This window comes from Phyllostomus discolor, chromosome 6 (assembly GCF_004126475.2).
Source record: "Phyllostomus discolor isolate MPI-MPIP mPhyDis1 chromosome 6, mPhyDis1.pri.v3, whole genome shotgun sequence".
Classification (NCBI taxonomy): Eukaryota; Metazoa; Chordata; class Mammalia; order Chiroptera; family Phyllostomidae; genus Phyllostomus; species Phyllostomus discolor.
This window is the reverse complement of record NC_040908.2, coordinates 117,363,598-117,383,950: the sequence shown is the minus strand read 5'-3', so window position 1 is coordinate 117,383,950 and position 20,353 is coordinate 117,363,598. Positions and strand designations below refer to the sequence as shown.

The 20,353-nt window shown below is 44.2% G+C and overlaps 1 protein-coding gene across 1 annotated transcript in view; it reads right to left on the bottom strand.

The window, feature by feature from the left end:
* Positions 1–2,668: 2,668 nt before the first annotated feature.
* INTS4 (integrator complex subunit 4) overlaps positions 2,669–20,353 on the bottom strand; it is a 104,844-nt gene continuing 87,159 nt past the window's right edge. Inside the window, exons 19-23 of the mRNA XM_028515359.2 lie at positions 16,987–17,046; positions 14,590–14,749; positions 14,227–14,370; positions 8,578–8,698; positions 2,669–3,083 (exon numbers count right to left, since the gene is read on the bottom strand). Of these exons, the coding sequence (XP_028371160.1) occupies positions 2,905–3,083; positions 8,578–8,698; positions 14,227–14,370; positions 14,590–14,749; positions 16,987–17,046 (664 nt within the window). The 3' untranslated portion in view covers positions 2,669–2,904. The remainder of the gene's footprint in view (positions 3,084–8,577; positions 8,699–14,226; positions 14,371–14,589; positions 14,750–16,986; positions 17,047–20,353) is intronic.

The following is a 20,353-nucleotide window of genomic DNA, read 5'->3' as shown; positions in this document are numbered from 1 at the left end:
CTATGGAATTAAAGAAGAAACCACATGGCTTTTTTTCCCAGTGGCTTTTCCATACAAATGACTTGACTGGTAGGAGGGGCAGACATGCAGAACAGGCTGATCTCACACCCACAATAAAAATCAGCAGGGATAGGTCAACTTCACAGGACTCCCCTGAGGAGCCAGAGGGCCCAGCCTCACATCAGACCCCATAGCCCAGGGTTCCAGTGCCAGGAAGAAAAGTCCCCATAACATCCAGCTGTAAAAAGCAGCAGGGATTGAGACTGAGGGAGATGGAAACTTCTGGAGTTCCTCTTAAAGGGCCCATGAACGAACTTACTCAGACTAACTCCCTCTGAGCTCCAGCATGAGGGCAGCACCTTAAAAGGCACCAGGGACATACAGGGAAGAACTGAACTGTCTGGTATCAAGGCAAAACCTGGAGGACAGCTTTCTCCCAGACAGAAGTGTTGGCAGAGGCCACTGTTCCTTTGCTGAGCCCTCCCCCTCACAGAGCCAGCAGGTGGGCATCATATCTGAGTTCCCAACAACCTGGCTAACAGTGTTTACCCTGCTGGGTGATTCTGAGACGCTATCCCACCCAACTTTCAGGCCCACTCAAGCTCTTTCCGGTGGCTTTTCCATATAAATGGCTTGTCTTGGCTCAAGCTTCAGATTTTCCTAAATTCTTTCAAACAAGCAGCATCTGACCTCAGCATGCCCCATACTTCTCACTAAGAGTGCCAGGCCAGGCACTAGCAGCAGCCAGCCCTGGCCTTGCCTGGGCATCTACAAGCCAAGCACAGGTAACAGCCATCTGTAGACTGCTTTGTAGCTTAATGCTGGGTGGCCACAGTCAACACAGAGGGTGGCTGACCTTGGCCTGCACCTCCCAGGAAGCCCCAGAGCCAATGTATCCAGGGGACTACCTCAGACCATGTTCAAGCATCACCACCCAACCACCTACAGAAGCAACACACTCAAGGGGCAGATTCATTGGGCACCACAGCCCTGCTAAGTCAGTCTTGCTCTGTGGGGTGGGGGGACCCTGTACAACTGATCCTCCATGGTGGTCTGAGGTCAGTGGGCAGTGATCACAGCCAGTCCTTGCAGCTGACTGCCCTGGCTAAATCCCTCCCACTGATGTACCAACAGCAATCAAGGCTCAACTGCAAGAGCAGAGTACACAGCCCACACAGAGGGCACACCTTGGGTACCCAGCTTGGGTGATAGGGGTGGCTATGCCACTGGACCCTACCAGGACACCTATTATATATATAAGGCCACTTTACCAAGACAGGGAGAAGTAGCAGCTCTACCTAATACATAGAAACAAACACAGGGAGGGTGCCAAAATAAAGAGACAAACATGTCTCAAATAAAAAAACAGAACTCCAAAAAATGAAATGGAGATAAGCAATGTACTAGATGCACAGTTCAAAACACTGATATAAGGACGCTCAATGGTCTTAGTGAGAATGTCAACAGCATAAAAAAGAACCAGTCGGAAATGAAGGGAACACTAATTAAAATAAAGAAACCATTTACAGGAAATCAACAGAAGGATTGATGAAGCCAAGAATCAAATCAGTGATTTGGAATATAAGGAAGCAAAAAATACCCAATCAGAAGAGCAAAATAAATTTTTTAAAAAATGAGGATTGTGTAAGGAGCTACTGGGACAACTTCTAATACACCAACATTGCCATTATGGGAGTGCTGGAAGAAGAGAGAGCAAAAATTTGAAAACCTATTTGAAAAAATAATGACAGATAAACTTCTTGAACTTAGTCAAAGAAAAAGACACACAAATCCAGGAAGCACAGACTCCCAAAGAAGATGACCCCAAAGAGGCCCACACCAAGACACATCATACTTAAAATGCAAAAGGTTAAAGATAAAGAGAGAATCTTAAAAGCAGCAAAAAAATACCAGTTAGGTACCTACAAGGGAGCTCCCATAAAACTCAGCTGATTTCTCAACAGAAATTCTGCAGTCCAGAAGGGATTTGAAGAAATATTCAAAGTGATTAAAAGCAAGGACCTACAACCATGAAAGCTATCCTTTAGAATTTAAGGACAGATAAAGAGCTTCCCAGACAGCTAAAGTAGTTCCTCTCCACCAAACCAGCATTATATGAAATGTTAGGGTCTTCTTTAAGATCAAAACTATGAATAATAAAATGGCAATAAGTAGATACCTATCAAAAATTAAATCTAAACAAAACAAAATAAATGAACGAGCAGAACACAAACAGAATCACAGATACAGAGAATGTTTTGATGGTTGCCAGATGGGAAGGGAGTTGTGGGGACTGGTGAAAAGGTGAAAGGATTAAGACATTTAAATTAGCTGTTACAGAATAGTCACGGGACCGTAAAGTACAGCATAGGGAATATATTCTTTAATAGTTTATAATAGTTTATGTGTAGTGTCAGATGGGTGTGAGATTTATCGAGATGATCACTAAGTTGCATAATGTCTAATAACTGGGGTGTACACCTGAAACTAATACAATAATGTATGTCAACTCCAATTGAAAATAAAATATGATTAAAGATGATTCTGACTCTAATAACTGGTTCTTTGGAGATAGCTAAAATTTGGATCTCTGTTTCAAACCTGAGGAATGGAAGCATATGGAATACATGTTGATTCTATAGCCACACAAATTACTTTAAGGACCATCTTGGTGCTTTCTCGGCTTTATTATAGGGAGTGATGGCGAGGAGAGAACAGACTAGAAGGTTTTTGTTTTCTTAATGCAAAATAATTTATCTTGTGTTTGATACCAGATGAGAGTGTAAGGGTCACTTGTTCCTCCTTAGGCCTATATACCATTTCCAGGTGAAGTCCTCCAGGCTTCTGGCTCACTCGTACCCAAGAAGGGCCTTGGCGGCCACAGGAATAAAGACTGCTTGTGACTCAGCGCCTTGCGGGTTTGGGCATTATGTAAACTTTTACAGACTTGCTGAAGGGGATGGTGCCCTCGATGCTGGTTTCCACCTGGGATGGTATCTCGCCCGCCTCGATCCAGGGGGATTTTGGAATGCGTGAGTTGGAGTTGTAGGCCAGCAGCAGCCTCACTTCCACCTGACATGGTTCTGGAAAAAAAAGACAAAAGAAATCTTTGATGACTGGGCATGGCTAGGAACTGGGATAAAATGTCCTGTAAAAGCAACATGAAAGATGGAAGCAGCAGAGCTTCAAGAACATTTCTTCATCTGTCCACATCCCTTCCTCCCCTCCACCAAACAAAAACATTTTCCCAGCCTGCATCCTCTGAGGCTGATCCTAAGCCTGCTTCTCTACCACCACCTCCTCCTCAGGTGTCTGTGGGCTCCCTGCAGCTCAGAGCCATGGCTGCTGAGGATGAGAGGGCAAGCTAAAAATCTTCTATAAAGGCCTCCCAGCCTCAAGACAGAGGCCCACAAGGTATATGCATGTGGCGGATTCTCACGCCCAGATAGTCACGCTGTTCCTGCGCAGCTGATCTCAGGCCTCAGGGCCGCGTGTAGCGTGTACCACAGACTCTACCATTCCAGTAGAGAAGAAGCCTTTGATCTGAAAACTGTCCTGACAAAAAATTCTGCCCAGTGAACAGGAACATGTTTCAGGAACCTAAAATCATGTCATTAAACCTTTTGTTCTATGATGGGACATTCTGATACGGATCTGGTGTCTGCTGGTGGCAGGCCCCATAGAAAATAAGTCCTCCCTCACGATGCTGACCATTTGGTTTAGGAGGCAGAGACGCTTGCATGGAGCACAGCACAGGTTCTAATAGAGCCTGCAGACAGGATTGAGGATTGAGCCCAGGAAGGCCTTGGGATAGAACATGTGGTCTGTGCAAAGCACAAAATCCCTAGAATTCTTACCCTGCCACCCATGAAAGAAAGACTCATAATCCCAAAACAGTTCCAAGGCTTTGAGAGGTTCTGAGTGATTGCCTAAGTCCATACCAGTGACAGAATTTGGGTCCAGTTCACAAACTGAAGCAATTAATATTTCTATTAACCATGTGGCTTCAATAAAGAAGTGGGGGAGGATTTCAGAAAAACCTAAGGGTAAATGCAAAGGCTGGGAACAGCACAAGCTTGGGATGTCTTCCTTAATTTTGTGCCTGGAGCAAAAGGTGCAAGTATTAAAGATGAGCCCAAGGCTGAAAGTTCAGCTGGCAGGAACAGAGGGCTGGATAGATCAAAATGATCAAGGGCAGAGGTCCCAGGACTTCTCAATGCTCCTCCCCCAGACCTCTTCCTAACTTCTCTCTAGAGATGAAAGCAGAGACTGAGTTGCCATCCTCAGAGAAGGGAGGGGCTTGCATTGCAGACAGCCAGAGCAACCCCACCAATCCCAGAGAGCAGCCTGAGCATCGCCATATACCAGGGTTCATGTGGTGTGGACATGCTCACATCACATGGGGCCTTATACCAACCTCGGGTGTATCTAATGAAACCAGCATTGCTCTCTGGTACCAGACTCCAGTATCAGCTCTCCCACCGTTTTGCTCTTTTGTCTCAGATGGCTGCTGCCAACCCCTGACCAGAGCCCAGCCTCAGCTCACAGCACTTTGAGGAGCTAAACCCCGGTAAGGTCAGAGGACACAAGAGCACCTAGTCAGTATGCCCTCCCCCACCAGTATGTGGTGAGACCGGCAATTCAAGTCACTGCCATCAGAAGAAGGGAGAAAGGAGAGAAAAAAAGAGGGAGGAGACTGGGAGAAAGAGACAAAAGATCATCTGGGACAAATCATGCAACCTACTTATCACATTCTATAAGAATCTCTTATGAGGTATAATTCTTACTCCCATTTTATAGATAAGGAAAAGAAGACAAAGAGGGAAAATAACTTTCTCAGGATCACACAGCAAGAGAGGCAGAATTTGGAACCTGGTCTATGTGACTCAAAAGCTTTTCACTTGGTCGCATCCTGCCTCCCTGAGGAGAGGCCGCTGGCAGGGAGCTGCTGAGGGTCTGGAAGGAGAAGTTCCCTTCCAGTACCAGGCCCCACCTCCAGGACTGGGAGAAACAAGGCACAGGCACATTCAGAAGGTTTCCCTGTAGGGCCCAAGGTCCGAAGGGTGGTACACTGGAAAACTCAGGGGTGTGGGGTTTAGGGAATTGGAGTGCCAGCCTCAGCATCACCGTGGACTGGTAAGTGGGCCTCCATTTATGCACCTGTAATATGAAGACTAGAATACTTATTCCCCGCCCCCGCAGAAAGTTGGTCTAAAGATTAAATAAATTTTAATTGCACATTTAAAATCATATATTCAATTTCCATTATTGAGCATCTACTACGATATATGTCAGGTATTAGGGACACAGGGTGCAGACATATTGGGGATACAGAAGTAAAGATGAGCAAGTTCTCTGCTCTAGAAGAACCTACATTCTAATTGGAGAGAAAGGCAGTAAACAAATGAGAAAACATCCAATCTTAGGATGTGCCATGCAGGGCATTATGAGAGAGATTTACAATAGTGACTCGGAAGCAGCCTCTCAGAAGCAAGTGATCCTAGATGAACTTCTCAGGACAAGTGCCAGGCCCAGGGTCACCAGTCCCCTGGGGGGACTGGCCCGACAAGTGGCAGCGCTTCCTTGTGGAAAACTTTTATAAAGCCATCTATAACTAACACCTCCCACCCAGTGATACCCCTGGGGGAGGGAAACCATTAATAAGGACATTCAATAATTATTCATGTATTTTAAATCACAGTAAAAGAAAATTCCATTTTCTTCTGGCCAAGATGGAGGCATAGGTAGACACACTGTGCTTCCTTGCACAACCAAGATAGAGAGGACAACAATTTAGAAACAGAGTAACAACCAAAACTGACAGAAAATTGATCTGAATGGAAGTCGGACAACCAAGAAAACAGACGTGTCGATCCAGACCAGGAGGAGGGGCGGAGTCAGGCATCTGGGTGCGGGTTGAGGCTCGGAGAGCAGAGAGCCTTGGGATTGGGTGTGTGAGGCATCCGGGGCACGCAGGACCGCAGCGGGTGGACCCTAAGCATGCAAGCGGCAGATGGCAGACCCTGGCTGAGGGGTGGCAACTGGCAGACCCAGCAAGGTGATGATTGTGAAGAAAGGCAATGCGCGCAACCCAGGATCCCGGCACAGGGAAATAGAGCCTTGGGACACTGATTGAAAACGCCCGTGGGGGTTGAGGAGCAGGGAGGGACTCCCAGATTCACAGGAGAGGTCCTTGGAGGGTCCCACAGTGTGCGCAAGCCCACCCAACAGGAATTAGCACCAGAGGGGTCCAGTTTGCTCGGGAGAAGCGGGGGAGGGACTGGGTCCAACGAAGAGCGGAGCAAGCACTATTGTTCCCTCTCGGACCCTGCTCCCACATACAGCGTCACAACCCAGCGAATGGGGTGCCCCACCCTGGTGAACACCTAAGGCTCCGCCCTCCATATGTAACAGGCGCAACCAGACCAAAGGGGGGGTGGGAGATGGTTCAACCAGAATTAAAATCCCAAGAGCCAGTTTTTTTAAGCGACCAAGAGATAGCCAACCTATCAGATGCACAGTTCAAAGCACTGCTGATCAGGATGCTCACAGAATTGGTTGATTTTGGTAGCAAATTAGATGAACAAATGCAGGCTACAATAAGTGAAATGAAGAAAAATGCACAGGGAACCAATAGTGATGGAATGAAAGCTGGGTCTCACATCAGTGGAGTGGACCAGAAGGAAGAAAAAAACAAACAGAAAAGAATGAAGAAACAAGAATACAAAAAAATAAGGAGAGGCTTAGGAACCTCCAGGACGTCTTTAAACATTCCAACATCTGAATTATAGGGGTACCAGAAGGAGAAGAGGAAGAGCAACAAGTGGAAAAGTTATTTGAACAAAATATAAAGAAGAACTTCCCCAATCTGGCAAAGGAAACAGAATTCCAGGAAGTCCAGGAAGCTCAGTGAGTCCCAAAGAAGTTGGGCCCAAGGAGGAACACACCAAGGGACATCATGATTACATTACCCAAGATAAAAATAAAGGAGAGAATCCTAGAAGCAGCAAGGGACAAGGAGACAGTAACCTACAAAGGAGTTCCCATCAGACTGTCAGCTGATTTCTCAAAAGAGACCTTACAGGTAAGAAGGGGCTGAAAAGAAGTATTCCAAGTCATGAAAGGACCTACATCCCAGATTGCTCGACCCAGCAAAGCTTTCATTTAGAATGGAGGGGCAGATAAAGTGCTTCTCAGATAAGGTCAAGTTAAAGGAGTTCATCATCACCAAGCCCTTATTATATGAAATGTTAAAGAAACTTATTTAAGAAAAAGAAGATAAAAAACATGTATAGTAAAAGGATAGCACACTCACATTTATTAACAACTACACCTAAAACAGAAACAAAAAGAAACTCAGCAAACAACTAGAACAGGAACAGAACCACAGAAATGGAGCACACATGGAGGGTTAGCAACAGGGGAGTGGGAGGAGGAGAGAGGGGGTAAAGGTACAGAGAATAAGTAGCATAGATGGTAGGTAGAAAATAGACAGGGGGAGGGCAAGAATAGTATGGGAAATGTAGAAGCTAAAGAACCTTTGACACATGGACATGAACTAAAGGGAGGGAATGTGGGTGAGAGAGGGTGTGCAGGGTGGAGGGGAATGAAGGGGGGAAGGGGGAGAATGGGACAACTGTAATAGCATAATCAATAAAATATATTAAAAAAAATGAAAATTCCAGAAAGCACCTACCTGTTTCTAAAATAAACCAAGTTTGGTGGCATTAAACACTCTCTCCAGTAACAGCTGTACTTCTGAATCATCCTGAATGATTTAAGAAATACCAGCAAGGCCAATTCTCCCCCACATTTTAGGTTCTGCTGACTGAGTCTTCTTTTAAAGTTTCTAAAGCAAGCTTAGGCTTGAAATGTAATGTCTGTGCACTTGTGTTCTCCCATTTTATTCTTACAAATTAAAATAAAATACTTATGCCACTTCCCAGTGTTTCTACAAATTACTGAAGCTCCATTCAGCATCACACGGAAGGATGAAGCACAACCAGACCAGGCCATTTCGCTTTGCGTGACCCCACACACTAGCCCACATGGGAGGGGAGGACAGTAACTGCTGTCATTTTACATGATTTGGGGGAAGGAACTGAATTGTTCATATACAAAGAGAATGATTTCACATTTTTGGTAAGAAACACAAAATTGTTTAATTTTCAGACACAGCAATCCTCAGAACTGACTAGTAGGCTGAGAATTATCATCTTCATATGGAAGGCGAGGAAGCATTTTCAGAAGGGAGAGCGGCTGGTCCAAGGTCATGCAGCAAATCAAGGGCAGAGTTAGGACAGGAAGATAAGAATCCTGGCATCCAGCCCCAGAGCTCTTTCCATGAGACTTTATTCTTTTATAATCTGCATTATCTTCTGAGGAAATCTTGTGCCTCTTGCAATCAAAGCAATGCTGCAAACTAAATGTACCTAGTTTGAAATTTTAAGCTCCCTTAGCAACCAAGGACAACCCTCAGCAGCCCTGATTCAACCATGCAAAAAACCCAAATGCTTAGGGGTGGGTGTGACCCCGGGAGCATATTTTCCTGCCCACCCTGGCCCACTGACTCCTTACCTGTCCAGGCACTGTGTGAGAGATACACCTGAGTGATGAGCCGGTGCCGCCCTGGGCCAGGATTCCGGAAGTCTGCGGGCTTGGGGTGGATCATCTGAGCCTGGCCATCTGGATATAAGACCTAAGAGGTGACATAAATGAGAAGAGGCAAAAAGAACCATGAGCTTTCAACAAAATGGCTGGTGACATCTGTTGTGAACCCCTCACCAAGGGGAAAAGAAAGGTGACAAGAGCTTTCACAAAAGACTGTTCCCTGATGGGAGGGCAATGCTGCTGGCATCATTAGGCCCAGCCCCGGCACAGTCCAGTGTGTGGTACACATTTCCTGAGTTCAGCTGGTGAACCAGAGGGGTGAACAGCATGGTGATGAAGTGTCTCTAGAAAGTACAAGCATTGGTAAAAATATTAATCCTGATGTCAAAAGCCTTCCCAGGCGCCGCATCAGGATGACTCTCCCCTTCCCTGGCTCTGAGTCACGTCATGGCCCAGTACCCATGGCCGTCCACCAGTGTTAAGAGTGATTTGTAACTGTATTCGCTGTACTGGATTATTAGCAGTTAGGAAGCTCATCATCCCTCTTTCTGCAGAGACAATGCTCAATGCAGGGTCTGCTCAAATCACTGATCAGTTCTTTGAATCTCATAAACTGCCACGGACTTCTTCCCTCAGCATCTCAGGGGCCCTCACAGCTTTCTGCAGAGAGGGTCTGTTATACTGCAGTGTGCAAAAACACGGAGTGAATAAATGAAGCTCATCCTAGAACCACATAGAACCTGTATCACGTAAATATATTATAAGGGCAAAGCAGGGAAGTGAATGGGTCTTCCAATTTGAACTCTGGGAGGCATGTCTCAGAGCCCCTGCCCCATAATCTCATTTCACCTCTCAGATCTTAGCTACATCCCCCCCCCACCCCCCATTCTACCCTCTTTTGTAAAGCTGCTCTTCACCACTCTATCTCCAGGCCCCAAATCTGTATACTACAGCGGAAAGGTGCAAGTATCCCAGCTTCCTGATTCTTGTTATCTTTAAAGACAATACTTGGGCTTCATTTCTTAAGGAGGGACGGGGGGGGCTGAAACTAATGAGCCTGTCGAAGAAAATGATAAAGATAGCAGAACCTCTCAGAGTTCTCAGCAAACTGCCCTGATGAAAGGCCCTGACCCCTCTGTGAAATGGTCACTGGAAGCCTTCCTTCATTCTCCCCAAGTACAGCTTAGAAATCTGTGGCCCATGTAGGTAAAGGAAGAAAGTGGCCAGTATGAATTATATTCTGAACCTCAGAAAAACTTAAAAAAAAAAAAAAAAGTACACCTCCTCTATCACCAGGTATAATTTAGTAGGCCTGATTTGGGCTAACCAAAGTGCTATTGAATGAAATTCTTATACATTCTCCTTTAAAAAAAAAAAATCCTCATCTGAGGATATGTTTATTGATTTTAGAGAGAAAGGGAGAGAGAGAAACTTCAATGGAATGCCTCCCATATGTGCCCTGACCAAGGACTGAACCCACACCCTTTTTTTAAAAAATTACATTTTGTTGATTATGCTATAACAGTTGTCCCAATTGTTTTTCCCCTTTGCCCTCCTCTGTGTGGTACCCATCTTCCCTCCAGCAACACCCCCCCACCCTTAGTTCAAGTCCATGGGTCATGCATATAAGTTCTTTGGCTTCTCCATTTCCTATACTATTCTTAATGTCACACTATTTTGTACATACATATTATGCTTCTTAATCCTTGTATTTTCCCCCCACTCTCCCCCCCTCCCCCTACCCACTGATAACCCTGCCTGTGATCTCCATTTCTGTGATTCTGTTCCTGTTCTAGTTATTTGCTTAATTTGTTTTTGTTTTTTAAGATTCAGTTGTTGATAGTTGTTTGTTGTCATTTTACTCATCACAGTTTTGATCTTCTTTTTCTTAGATAAGTCCCTTTAACATTTCATATAATAAGGGCTTGGTGATGATGAACTCCTTTACTTGACCTTTTCTGGGAGGCACTTTATCTGCCCTTCCATTCTAAATGATAGCTTTGCTGGACAGAGTAATCTTGGTTGTAGGTCCCTGCTTTTCATTACTTTGAATACTTCTTGCCAGCAAAGCTTCTTTTGAGAAATCAGCTAACAGTCTATGGAAACTCCTTTGTGGGTAACTCTTCTTTCTCTCGCTGCTTTTAAGATTCTCTCTGTATCTTTAACCTTGGTAGTTTAATTACGATGTGTCTTGGTTGTGTCCTTTTTAGGTCAACTTGTTTGGGACTCTCTGTGCTTCCTGGACTTGTATATCTATTTCCTTTGCCAAATCAGTAAGTTTTTTGCATTATTTTGTCAAATACATTTTCAATTTCTTGCTTTTCCTCTTCTCCTTCTGGTATCTCTATGATTCCGATGTTGGCATTTTGGAAATGTTCCAGAGTCTTCATATTCTCTCATTCTTTAAAATTTTCTTCATTCTGTACTGGTTGACTTCATTTCTTGGTTTCCTATGGATTTTATTTCACTTAGTGTAGACTTCATTTCTTCCCATATGTGTTTGCCATACTCAATGAGATCGCTAAGCATCCTTGTCACCAGTGTTTTGAACTCTACATCTGATAGGTTGACTCTCCATTTTGTTTAGTTCTTTTTCTGTGGTCTTGTTCTGTTCTTTCACTTGGGCCATATTTGTCTCCTCAATTTGGCAGCCCCCCTGTGCTTGTTTCTGTGTATTGGGTAGAGCTGTCTTGGTGCACCTGTTATGTTGTAAGGGGAGGAGCCTGAGGTTTTTGCCAGGGTGGGACAACCTGGTTTGCTGCTTTGTGGTGCTGTATGTGGGGGAGGGGTCAGAGAGGGCACAATAAGTGCTTGGTTCTTGCCCCATTTCCAGTCACTTCCTGTGTGCAACTGGCACCCTTCCAGCTGCTGCCCTGGTACTGAATCCCAGAGTGGGTGGGTTTGCCTACATTCCAGGGAGCTTGTAAGTCCCTTAAATGGACTCTCCAGAGACTGGCAGTTTCTTCCACCCACCCAACTCCCACTTTCTTTTACAGCCAGAAATTATGAGGCTTTATTTTCCCGGTGCTGGAACCCTGGGCTGTGCAGTTTGGCCTGGAGCTGGGATGGCTTGCTCCCCAGGTATCCCTCCTAGTTTTTATCTGCCACAGGTAAATATGGGACTGCCTGTTCCACCGGCTGCCACTGCCTCCTTACTGCCACCACACAGTGTACCCTCCACCCCAGCTCCCTGTTTCTGCCCCTCCTACCTGTCTAGATGAATGTTTCTTCTTCAAATCCTTGGTTGTCAAACTTCCATACAGTTCAATTTTCTGGCAGTTCTGGTTGCATTTTGTTTTGAGATAAGTTGTGATCCTTCTTATGGTTCTGTGAGGTGAAGTGTGTCCACCTACACCTCCATCTTAGCTGGAAGGCAATCCCACAACCTTTGATGTACAGGACAATACTCCAACTAACCAAGCCACCCGGCCTGTACATTCTGCTTTAAAGAGCTGACACACCTTATTTTAACAGATAATATAATCTTGACGTAACCTCATGCTCACCGCTATATCCCTAACACCGAAAGCACTCTCCAGAATAGGAGCATTGTTCAGGTGCCAGCGGCTGGACTGGAAAGCATTTTCTTTCTTTTTTTTTTTTTTTTTAATTTTTTTTTTCAATCATTGTTCAAGTACAGTTTTCTCCCCCCTACTCCCGTTCCAGCCCCTCCACCCAACCCTCCCCCCTTCCCCCCATTACCCCCCACCCCTGGTTTTTGTCCATGTGTCCTCCAAATTTGTTCCTGTAATCCCTACCCATTCCCCCCTGAAATTCCCTCTTCTCTCCCCTCTGGCCACTGTGAGACTATCCCCTATTTCAGTGTCTTTGGTTATATTTTGCTAGTTTTTTGTTTTGTTTTGTTTTGTTGTTTAGATTCCTGTTAAAGGTGATATCATGTGGTATTTGTCTTTCACTGCCTGGCTTGTTTCACTTAGCATAATGGACTGGAAAGCATTTTCCAATCAACGGAGAGCTGCCTCTGACCAGGCATCAGCTTCCCATCTCCCTGACTGTAGAAGCTTCCAAACAGTTTTGGCCATGCGTGTAGTGGAGCTGTTTTGGAGGAGATTTCTGAGTAGAGTCCAGCAGATGACCCTTAAATAATCTCTCTACAATTTTATTTATGCTCAGTTGGTCAGTGAACTCTTTTTCAGGAACAGTGTAAAACAGTAGTTCTCAATCATGGCTGTACATTGGCATCACCTATGATCTCAGAAAGAAATAAACAACAAAACCTGGCCCCCATGGGGTGCCCTTCTCTTAGGATTCTGATTTACCTGGTATAGGCTGAGGCCTATACATTAGTACTTGTTAATGCTGCGTGACTAACTGTGAAGTGCAGCTAGGGTGAAAACCCACTAACATGTATGTATATTGAGCAGGGTGGGTGGTGGGGTGCAAATCCCAAAAACAAAAATCCAACAGCAGCACAACTTTACAGCCAGCTCAGAATTAGTTCTCTGTAGGTCTCATGATTTATAATTCCTGCTGGGAAGCCAGAGGTTTTTTCCCTCTACTGTCACCAGAGGCAAATAGTACCATCTTTAAGGCCTGATTCATCCTTATCTCTTCCAGGGAGCCTCCCTTGCCTGCTCCAGGCTATTTTTCTGTCCTCTGATTAGACTTACAGCCAGTGCTTGCATCCTGATTTTTATTCATATCCTTCCTGCCTGGAATGTCTCCCTTTACCCTTATTCTTTGCTCTTACTCATCCTTTTAGACCTCACTGTGCACCAGCATCTCCACAAAGCCTTTTTGCCCCTCGGTCTCCACCACACTCTCCAAATGAAGTGCCTCTGCAGAGTATTTTCAAGTACATTACAAATGTTTTATACTAGTCAAAAATTAGAAATAACCCTGTAGGGGAGGAAAAGTAATTTTATCGCTACGCTTCTAGGTTCTTGGCTAGAACCATTCGTCTGTCTCTCCTTGAAACTGAACATCCTGAAGGCAGGAATTCTGACATAATTACCTTTGAGACACAAGCACTTAGCATGCACAATGGAGTAAACATTATTACATGGATGGAAGGAAGAATGGGTGGATGGATAAATGGGTAGTGCTCTGGTGGGCTTAACTGCAGACTATATAAACTGATTGGTATCTGCACAGCTCTCGAGTCTCTAATAAACTTGTCTCTAACTTGGAAAAAAAATACTCCCTAGTGATTACATTTTCCCCATATATAAATTTTGTTCACCAGGCTGACCCCACAACAGCCTGCAAAGGACTTGTTTGTTGTAGCTTGCTGGGAGCCCTGAAAAGACCAGCTTTTAACTTCACATAATCAGAACAGAAAGGGCTTTAACTTCACATAATCATTTAGTGAACCCTTACTGGGATCCAGGGACTTTATTTACATCATCTCATTTCAATGTCAATTATTCCTGTTTGTTAGCTGTAGAATCTGAGGTTTGGAGTTTAAGGTAACTTGCTCCTGACCGCACTCAGAAGTAAAGCTGGGCTTCAAGCGTAGGTTCTTTTCTAAAGGCTCATTTCTTCTCCATTCCCACTTCCCATACCTCAGGTAGAGATCAAAGGGGTGCTAAAGTTAAATGCGAAGTTCAACACAAAGTCAGTGCAGAAGCTCTGTGGGGCCAGACCCTGACCCACCTGGACCTTCACAGTGTTCTGGGGGTCCTGCACATGTTCCAGGGTTGCATCGACATCCAGGGCCACCACCAGCCCGGACGTAAACCGCAAAGGGTTGTCTGACTCGCCCGCTGGTTCAATGATGGTGGCCGAGGCCTTGTGGATCTGTAAACAAGAAGGAAATATACTGATTCTAAAGCCAGGCCATCTCTGCATAACAAAACATGACCTTTGCCTTTCTGTCTCCTTATTCAATAGGCGGGGATGTGGGAGCCAATCAGAGGAAAGGCCCCTAGCCCAGCTGCTCCCCAGATGAAAGACTATTCAGGGGAGCAGCTCTGTCTGGCCAGATTTCACCTGAAGGGGTATGACAAAGACCCCGACCTGCTCTGGAAGGGGGAGATGCAGGAAGGTACTCTGCCGCAGCATGGTCTGTAGAATTTTGACCACTTCTGCAGGTTTGGAAGTCATGAGCCGAGGCATGAGGTCAAGAAGTTTGTCCACAAAACTATCCTGCAGGTGGGGTAAATCAGCGATGAAACACCTGGAGGAACAAACAGAAGCAAATGACTATGCATTCATTTCCCACAGGCTGAGCCTCAAACACCTGCCAAGCCCCAAGGCAGAAAAAGTAGTGAACTGGAGGAGTTCATGGTTCCCAACTGAGGCAGCCTCAGTGACATGATCATCATTAATAGCCTCACTTACTGAATACCCATTATGGCCAGGTATATTCCCAAGCATTTTATATTATCTTAATCTTCCCAGCAATCCTGTGAACTGTTAGAATTTTCTTTGATATTATAAATTCATTAATTAATTTAACAAATATGTCTTTAGGATTTACTAAGTACTATTCTAGACACTGGGGACATAACAGTAACTGAAAGATAAGCTCATTTTTTAAAAAAATAAGAGAAAATTTATTTAGAAAGTCACAGAGGTAGAAGAAGTGAGTTGTAGAAGGAATGGACTCAGGAAAAATGTTACAGAGGCAAAAGTAGGGCCCTTTGAGCTTGGGAGAGAGATGCAAGAAAAACACGCCTGGGGAAGTAGGTGAGGAAAGGTACTGGCATGCTCGAGAGAGGTAGAGGTAGACAGACAGACAGATAGAACAAGCCAGATGCCAAAACTGCCTGTCTTAATGGAGCTTATATTGAAGCAACAGGAACACTGAGACTCAGAGAGGATGATGTTTCATCAAGGCTTAAAAAAGTTAAGTAACTTACTCCCAGCTCCAACTGACTCCACTGTACTTCTGCCTTTTGGAAGGGTAGTCAAAATATATTTCACTAGGGTGGTGACATCAGTGTAGGGACTCATAGGCTAAATTAAGAAAACGTGTGCAGCTCTAAATAGATGAGGAACTTTAGCAATTCAGAGCTGTCATCTTTCCAAAAATCTCTTCAACCCACTGCAAAAACAGACTACCTTAAAGAAGTGAAAACCAAAAGGCATGAGCTTAGTGCACATTTGAAGGCAGGATCTCAGAGAAGCAAGCTAGACTCTTCATTTGCTACAGAATGGCACCTATTGGTGGTAGGCATCTACTGGAAGAGTGGCACTGCAACCTAGCCCTAGCCCTATGGGAAGCTATCATCACCCAAATGAAAGCAGAATTGAGCAGTGTAGTCATGTAAGCTCGGCTTGGTCAAGTTCATGGTGACAGGGACAAAGGGTGGCAGAATGAAGTATCAGATGTAATGGAGTACTTTATTTTTTTTATTAATTAAAAAAATTTATTTTTAGAGAGGGAAGGGAGGGAGGGGGAGAGAGAGAGAGAGAGAAAGAGAGAGAGAGAGAGAGAGGGAGAGAAACATGAATGTGCGGTTGCTGGGGGCCATGGCCTGCAACCCTGGCATGTGCCCTGGCAGGGAATCGAACCTGCAATACTTTGGTTCACAGCCCGTGCTCAATCCACTGAGCTACACCAGCCAGGGCGTAATGGAGTACTTTAAAGTCCTATAAATTTCTTCCCGGTATCACACAGCCAGGACACTGCAGGTTTGGTCACTGCCTGAACTCCCACTTTTTCGCCAAGCCCTCCCTTCATCTGCTGCATCTGTTTTAACTGATTTGTAGCATACACAACTCTGAGAAAACTATTCTACAAAATAAAGTTATTAGGAACAATTTTTTTATAGATTACAGAGAAATATACAAATTTAAAAACAGTGGTTTAAGAACAGACAAGTTGTGACTTTTCAACAAGAGTTTATGAGTTTTCCCACATATCACTTGTCTTTTTGTGGTCTGGCTGAGTGCTGAATCCAAATGATTCCTGATGGTTTTATCATTCTGTTGCTCTATGTTTAGGTTTGAAACTAAGGTTAAAGAGGTTTATATACCACTAAAGAAAACACACAAATTAGGACACACTGCCACAGATAATAGCTTAATTTCATGAGCTAACCCCAGAACTCTGGCTTGTGATCACTCTTATGGCTCTGTGAGTAACAGTCTCTGCATAACCAAGATTTTTAAGATATATTTTTATTTATTCTTTATCTCCATCTGAGAACATGCTTATTTATTTTAAAGAGAAGGGGGAGGGAGGGAGAGAGAGAGGAGGAAATATTGATATGCAACAGAAACATCCATTGGTTGCCTCTTGCATGTGCCCAAACTGGGTATCAAACCCACAACCTAGGCATATGCCCTGACCAGGAATCAAACCAAACCCTTCAGTCTATGGGATGATACTCCTACCAACTGAGCCACACCCGCCAGGGCCATGACCAAGATTTAATAAGCTAGAAAAGAGATGAATGAAATACTTACCTCTGAAAAAAATCCACTTCCTGTAAAAATTTTTCACACATCCCAAATAAGGGGTCAACTCTGTAGAAAACAAAACAGAAGTTATTTGCTTGTGAAATCTACAAACTGGAGTGAGGACCAAAGTCCCAGACTCCTGAGCCTACATGAAAGGAGAGTGAGCATATGACACTGTAAAAGTCATCTTTAAGGGAAATACAGGACTGCTAATGAACCTGGAGGAAAAATTTGCCTGGATCCCAAGATTCATTAAAATACGACAGGGCCCATTAGGCTCAACGGCATTCCAAATCAAAGACCATCACAGGCCACACTTGGCACCAGATTCACTGGAATACAGGACAGGAGCACAGCTTGCAGATAGTGCATGTCACAGTCCTCCTCTGTGGGAGTCCTTGCAGGAGTCCATTCAGCGGCCCTCCCACAGAGCTGTCTGGGAGCTTTGACTCTGCAGCTGACAGGCTGGGTGCAAGGAGATGAGATCTATATCAGGCGAGTGTGGAGATCTTTCTGGCTTAGAAGCTTCACACTCCATAGCTGTTAATATGTCTGGAAACAACCCACAGGCACACCTTCCAGGGTCCCCACAAGGGATATGCTCAGTTATAAGAATCACTGCACTCAATGAGGCCCAAAGGAATGGGGTCTGCATCAGGTAATTATAGTTCCTTCTAGTCTAGTGCAGTTTTGTCAGAGACCATTTTTATCACAGCAGTGCTACCTAACATAGTTGACACAACCAGGTTTCCAAGGAACAGATCTAGAAAGTTAACCAAAGGTCAAATTCTCATGCAATAAGAGAAAAGCTTTTGTTACTATTTTTCCCACAAATACGCACTATGTTCTTTTTTTGGTCTTGACTTCTTCAGCCTCATAGTAGTTAACAATATTTTATTACAGTAAAAACTTGTTGTATACATAAATAATCCAGGTAACATGCTAGGCCACTGTAAGTTACTAATCACAAAACAGATTTCTCCTTTTGACCTTTGTGCATTTTCTTTCATTTCTTTTAATCTCTGCATAAAACTTCCCATTTTTATATTATTATACATATCAATACATTATTTATTGTAGGAGTAAAGTTCCATTGAAGAAAAACAAATACTCTTCTTTATAAAAAACTATGTAAGAGAACAATGCCCATGTTCTCAACAACCTACTTAAGTCTTTCTACTAAAATGTAAGTCCCATGAGGGTAGGAACTTTGTATTGTTTACTATGTATTACCTGACATAAGCAGTTATTCAACAAATGTTTGTTGAACGAATAAATGAGAAATGGTAAATAAAAACTTACTTTATAAGGGACACTCATTTAAGTTAGTTTCCTAAACAGGTAACACTTGAAGCTTTCTCTGACAAACTACCAGAGTGCAACTGAAACTTAACAGTGAGGCTACCCCACCACAGACCTCCAGGATTGTGAAGGCTGGATAGAAGAATTCCAGCTAAGTGCGGACTGACAGGTAAGCAATTTGGCCAAGCCGTGTCATTTTGCAGCCTGCATACACAGAAGTGGCTTGGAGAAATTCTGAACAGTAAAATACAAAAACATTTGGGGAACTCTGCCCAAGCCCCCAAACAGAGCAGGCAGCCTCACCTACATGATACATAAAGTGGGCCTCTACCACTGAAAACTCCCACTTTTCCCCTGCATGAGGAAGGAACGCAGTGGAAGAGTGAGGCCGATTAGGAGAGATCACGCACTGACCTACAACTGTTGGGAAAGCCTACGTCAATTATCAATTTAAACTAGTCTAGGCTTTCATGTGTAAGTATGCAAAGACAAATGGAAAAGTACCAGATATCATGAGGATAATCAGGAGCTGTAAAGGAGATTAAGCAGACTTCATAGAGATGAAGTCAAGGCAAGAGAGCAGAGAAACCTTTAACAAAATTTCAAATAAGTAACCACGGTGAGATTTAAGAGATTTGAAAGGGTACTTCATTGATAAAGCAAGAGAGACTGCTACCAAAAAGGCAGGCAGAATAAAGCACACTGGAAATAACCAGCATACCAGCCCCTCTTTGTTCATGTTTTCACTTTCTGCAGTCTCAGTTACCTGTGGTCAACAGCGGTCTGAAAATATTAAATGGAATATTCCAGAAATAAACAACTCATAAGTGTCAAAATGCACACCATTCTGAAGCACAATAAATCTCATGCCACCACAGTGGGGACATGAATCAGCCCCCTGGCCAGTACCTGTTGGGAACCGCCCTGCTTGGTTTCAGAAGCTGTAACCCCCCAGGGCTAAGGCTGAGTAAGAGACCTTGGGACCAGAAGCCACTAAGGAGATAAAGCTTATCCTCCAGGCAGGGGCACCGCCTCTGCCCCCTTTATTTCACCCTGAATGGCCCCAGACAGATGACTGGTTAGTCAATGGCGAGTAAATTTCCTCAAGGGAGGGATGACCTAAGACAGGCACGGGTCTTGAAGGGGCCCTGAGGGAAAGACTTGGGAGGATATAGAAAAAGAGTAATGGACCCTCACCCTGGGCTTTGTCATAGCCTGAGTCCTCATTCTATCTGTAAAGAGTCTCCTAATCTCTTGGTTGCCCACATCCCCACCTGACTTAAGCCTGAAACAATGCCGGAGATGGGTGTGACCCTATACTGGAAAGGGCAGGTTGTGGGGGCAGGCAATCAGGACTCAGAAAGAATAAATAAAATCCTATGAAACCTGTTTTGCTAAGAATGCCCTCAATGTAAATGATAAGAGACTAAGCTTGAGTTTGTTCCCCAAAGTTTTATGGCCCTTTAGCTAACTGACCCTGACTCAGAGTAAGCCCTCATAGTTCTTTGAATATTATCTATTGTTTGATCCTTACTGCCTGACAATGACTGATGAGCTTTACCTGTATTCCTGTGTGAATTAAACCAAATAAAAGCCCACTGAGGAACAGGTTCAAGGCCCTTCTCCTTTGAGAGACTGGCCACCTTTCCTCCCCAAGCAGATCGTGTCTTGGTAGAGTTATTCTCATCCGTGGCTGCCGGGGGAGGGCTCTGTGGGCAGAGCCTCCCCCCACATGTACCTACACTGTATATGCCATGCACCCATTTGTCAACGGCCATATCAGTTAGCAGACTGACTGCTGATGTATTACATAGTGTCTGTGTTTAAGTAATTTTTATTTTATTTAATAGTGGCCCCAAAGCATAAGAGCAGTGATGCTGACAATTCGAATATGTCAAAAAGAAGAAATAAAGAGCTTCTCTTAAGTGAAGAGGAATATGTGTACAGGAAGAAACACAGCATACATAGAGTTCAATATTATCTGTGGTTTTGGGCACCCACTAGGGGTCCTGGAACTATTCCCTTCAGATAAGGGAGGAAATCAATATTCAAAGAACACTAGAATGAAAAA